General features: G+C 41.3%; 1 protein-coding gene across 2 annotated transcripts in view; it reads right to left on the reverse strand.

Annotated features, from left to right (window-relative positions):
- The window catches only part of LOC143284936 (unconventional myosin-XV-like), a 186892-nt gene that overhangs the window by 30921 nt on the left and 150971 nt on the right, over nt 1–5000 (reverse strand). Inside the window, exons 42-45 of one of the 2 annotated variants that reach the window (XM_076592107.1) lie at nt 4302–4399; nt 3008–3067; nt 1405–1532; nt 256–287 (exon numbers count right to left, since the gene is read on the reverse strand). In XM_076592107.1, coding sequence (XP_076448222.1) covers nt 256–287; nt 1405–1532; nt 3008–3067; nt 4302–4399 — 318 coding nt within the window. The remainder of the gene's footprint in view (nt 1–255; nt 288–1404; nt 1533–3007; nt 3068–4301; nt 4400–5000) is intronic. The other variant, XM_076592104.1, reaches the window with a different exon arrangement.

Here is a 5000-nt window from a genome sequence, read left to right on the forward strand (position 1 = left end):
TTGTTTTTACCACCATGACTGAATATATGTTTTGGCATACTTATCTAATCAGGAGCAAAAGGAACAGAAGATATATGCGTTATCATTTCCAACATTTCATACAACAAACAAGCTTCATGAAGACATAATATTTCAAGAAATCAGAAGCAAGCTTGCAATATATAATAAATGATGATAAGCAGTAAAATAAGAGTATTTTGCCAAGAAGAAAGCGGTTACATCTTTGAAATTTGCTTTATTGTCAATAATGTTTACCTGGGAAAATATCATTGTGCATGAACTTTTGCCTGGAAAATCAACAACACATGAGGAACACTTATGGAACGTAAAGGAACATATAAATGAGAAGATACATGAACGTCATTTTAAAAGCATTTTTCAAGGAATGAAAAATGAAAAAAGCAAGACGAAATCCACTCTGATAAGTACACAAATATATGCATGCACTCAAGGCATGACTAGCGCGTTGGGTTATGCTGCTGTCAGGCATCTGCTAGCAGATGTAATGTAGCGCAAATGGATTTGTCCGAACGCAGTGACGCCTCTTTAAGAAACTGAAACAAACTCAGATCTTCAGGGTTTCCGCGTCAGACGTTGTTTCAATGAAATGAGATAAAGCGCATGCTAGTTTCGGACACATCTGTTGAAAACATATTTAAGTATTTTTTCAAAAAAAAAAAAAAAAAAAAAAAAAAACATGTGCGCACGCATATGTCAAGCCCATGCACGCATGCGTAAAGATTTTTACCGGCTACCATCCTGTGTCCAGTACAACATGCAATGGATGCGGTGATAAGAAACTCTAGGGACAGCTGGACAGTACAAGTTTTCAGAGAAGAAGCCCCCCTCAGTCAAATGTTTCGGCCCTTAACTCCTTATACTCTTAAGGGGGCCGGGCCACACCCAGGTCATGACTCCTGGATGCCCATGTATTGCGGCCTTTTTTTCTGGTCCTCAGCAGGTTCGAAGCCGTGCCTCCAGGGTGGTCGTCACTTCAGGACTGAGTCACCTTTTCTGGCACACGTTTTAACCACTGAGCCATCGTACGCCTAGTCTGAGTAGATCCAGCTGGAATTCTGTTACGTGAGTTATTGAAACTGATGAATCATCTGCATCTGATAGACTTCACATTGACTCTTATCAGCAGGTGACTCAAAGAAACTCTTGGCTCGGGGATATTTCTACGTGACCTCCCCTTCTAGAAGTCTTTATTTACTTATTTATTTGTTTGTTTGTTTATTTATTGATCTATGTTTTTTTTTTCGTTTTTTTTTTTGCTTACAAAGTGTTCTCAAACCCTAAAATCCTATATCCAACACAAATCAAGAAAGGATTTTTAAAACAGAAACAAAAAAACAACCCAACACAACCAAACAAGCAAGCAAAAAAAAAACCGCAACTCACTTGTCCAAAGATTCACGGAAATGTCGCAGTGCGAACTCCATCATGGAAAAGTTTCCGTCTGGGGGCGGCACGGTAGTCTGGCTGGTGACACTGCGGTCATCCTCCCCACCCACCACCACTGCACCGTCCTGTGTCCAGTACAACACGTGGTCACGGCCACCGGGTGGCTGGCTTTTAACCCTTCAACTTTGTGTGTGTGTGTGTGAGTGTGTGTGTGTGTGTGTGTGTGTGTGTGTGTGTGGCCTCAGTGGCATGCAGGTCATGAAGCACCAGGACTCTTTCTTCTTTTTTTCACATTGGTCACAAAAAAAATTGTTTCTTCATTTTTTTTTTCATTTTTGTCTCTTTTTTTAAAATTTTCACATCGATTTTCCAATAATTGCGCTGTTTCCTTCCTACAAATTGTTCTAAGTAACAAGTGATCACAGTTGACTATTCTCGTTTCAGGGACAATTTCAGGAATGACGTACACGTATGGAGATGTCTTGAGTTTTTGGTTGCTCAAGTGTGTGTGTGTGTGTGTGTGTGTGTGTGCGTGCGTGTGTGTGTGTGTGTGTGGGGGGGGGTGGGGGGGGGGGGGCACGGTGTAAATTCCTTATGAGGAATAAGTTATTAATAAAAGAATAAAAGTAACTATTTTCTTTTTCTAAAGTCAGACTTAACTATAAAAAGCTACAGGTCAACACTTCAACTATACCGTAGGTGAAATAGCGCACCTATACTTCATATTCTGACTGAACAGATATGAATATTAATACTTCAACTATACCGTAGGTGAAATAGCGCACCTATACTTCATATTCTGACTGAACAGATATGAATATTAATACTTCAACTATACCGTAGGTGAAATAGCGCACCTATACTTCATATTCTGACTGAACAGATATGAATATTAATACTTCAACTATACCGTAGGTGAAATAGCGCACCTATACTTCATATTCTGACTGAACAGATATGAATATTAATACAGCGCCTTGATATTCTGATTTATTGATATGAATACTCATACACTGCCTTGACATTCTGATTGATTGTTATGAATGTTCATACAGCGCCTGGATATTTTGATTGATTGATATGAACACTCATACAGAGCCTGGATATTCTGATTGACTTATATAAATGCTTATCGAGCCCCTACCTTTCCACTACACAGCGGGTGCAATTGCGCACCCATGCTTGATATTTTGATTCACTGATATGAATACTTCTTATACTGAAGCGCCTGTCCTCGGTCCAAGGCCACGTTCTTAGCGCTGCACACACAGCGAGTCATCTGCCTGCCAGAGCTGAGTGTGTGAGTGCACGTGCGCGTACGCGTGCGCGTGCGCGTGCGTGTGCGTGTGTGTGTGTGTGTGTGTGTGTGTGTGTGTGTGACTACTACGTGTTTGTAATAGTATTGTTATGAAATATGTACTTTGAAATAAAAACAATTACGGTATAAAAAAAAAAAAAAAACACAACAACGTAAGAAAACCAACCCCCCCCCCAAAAAAAAAAAAAAAAAAAAAAAAAAAAAAAAAAAAACACCAAAAAAAAAAAAAAAAAAAAAAACACCAAAAAAAAAAAAAAAAAAAAAAAAAAAAAAAAAACTTACCCTGTTCGATGGATGCTGGAGAGGCTGAGGTGGGGACTGGGACGACTGGTACAATTTGGGCTGAAAGACGACAAGTATAAACACTTTTATATTGTACTGCCCATTATGCCCTCTGGCATTTATTGCAGCAACGAATACACCTAGCCCTTTAGCATTTATTGCAGCAACGAATACACCTAGCCCTTTAGCATTTATTGCAGCAACGAATACACCTAGCCCTCTGGCATGTAGGGCAGCAACGAATACATCTAGCCCTCTGGCATGTAGGGCAGCAACGAATACATCTAACCCTCTGGCATGTAGGGCAGCAACGAATACATCTAGCCCTCTGGCATGCAGGGCAGCAACGAATACATCTAGCCCTCTGGCATGTAGGGCAGCAACGAATACATCTAGCCCTCTGGCATGTAGGGCAGCAACGAATACATCTAGCCCTCTGGCATGTAGGGCAGCAACGAATATATCTTCTGTTGCTATTTGGTTACAATGACATTTAAAAAAAATAGTTTTCTTATTTTTATATGTTACGAGATTGGGTTGTGGCCCCTGTGCCTAAACCCCCAACCCGGAGGACCTGCAGGTCGCACTTCCGGGTTCTACCCTTCCACCTGTCCGGTTTGGGTGGCCATACCTGGAGCATAAGCTTCCCGTCGGCATAGCTCTATGAGTCTCTAAGGCACGCACCTCCCCACCCCACCCCCAACCTACCACCACCACGACAAGGTGGCATTCCTCCAGACACCTGTTTACAGGTGATCAAAGACGAGGGGGCGGGGGGAGGGTGGCTGGGACGGATTATCATTGTTTCACTAAAAATCAGCACTGAACACAACGTAAAATTTGCCTAACGACATGATTTATGTATTCAGCACGAATGTGGAGAATTACAATTACATTAACTTGTTTCAGACAAAGAAGTTCGAATGCACACTTTCTCGTTGAGTGTCGGTCTTCTTGTGTTTATTCAGGTTTACCATACAACATACAGTATTACTTGACGCGGTTTTGGGGTTGTTTTGTTTTTAACAAAACTAGGGTATATATTGGTGAAACACAAAACAAAAGGTGGATTTCAAATACTGTGCAGACACGTGCACGCACAAATTCCATGGCTTATTTTTTTTTTTTTTTTTCAGTAATGTATTTCACCATCATAAGAAACACCCACCCCATTTAACTCATTGCTTTTCTTTCTTATTAAACACACTGGTTACTTATGGGTCATATTTAGTTATTCCACACACACACACACACACACACACACACACACACACACACACACACACACACCTACCTTCATGTCGGAGGTCTCCACCTCATGTCTGGCCAGAGGTCTGACGTACTGCTCAGGGAACAGCCCCACGATGCCCTTCAGACAGCCGTACAGCCAGTCTGTACACACACACACACACACACACACACACACACACACACACACACGCACGCACGCACACGCACACACACACGCGGGCACGCAAGCACGCACACACGCACGCACACCACACACACACACACACACACACACACACACACACACCAATGCATACCAGAAAAACAAAAAATTCATAACACAGAAGTAAAATAATACTTGATATCTTTCAGTTTCAGTTTCTGGAGGTGTCAAACCGTGAGGACTAACCCAGTTTAATTATACTCGACACCACTTCCGTTGAAAAAAAAAATCCCGAAACACAACAACAACAACAACAACAAAACAGGAAATGAGATGCCTTGGTCTTATTCTTGTTACTTATAGTCCAGCCGACCGCACAGGGCCATAATAGGACTGTCAAACCAAACAAATACTCTACCGCGTCAACACAAAATTGTCACATCTACAAAACAAAACAAAACAAACAAAACAAAAAAACAACAAAAACAAAAACAAAACACAAAACAAAAAAACCACCACCAAGACAAACCCACAAAGCAGTTCATGACACAGTATCCCAACCATTTAGCTCCTTAAGGCAAATAAGACTAGGCCATGCTG

The sequence above is a fragment of the Babylonia areolata genome, chromosome 1 (assembly GCF_041734735.1).
Source record: "Babylonia areolata isolate BAREFJ2019XMU chromosome 1, ASM4173473v1, whole genome shotgun sequence".
NCBI lineage: Eukaryota > Metazoa > Mollusca > Gastropoda > Neogastropoda > Buccinidae > Babylonia > Babylonia areolata.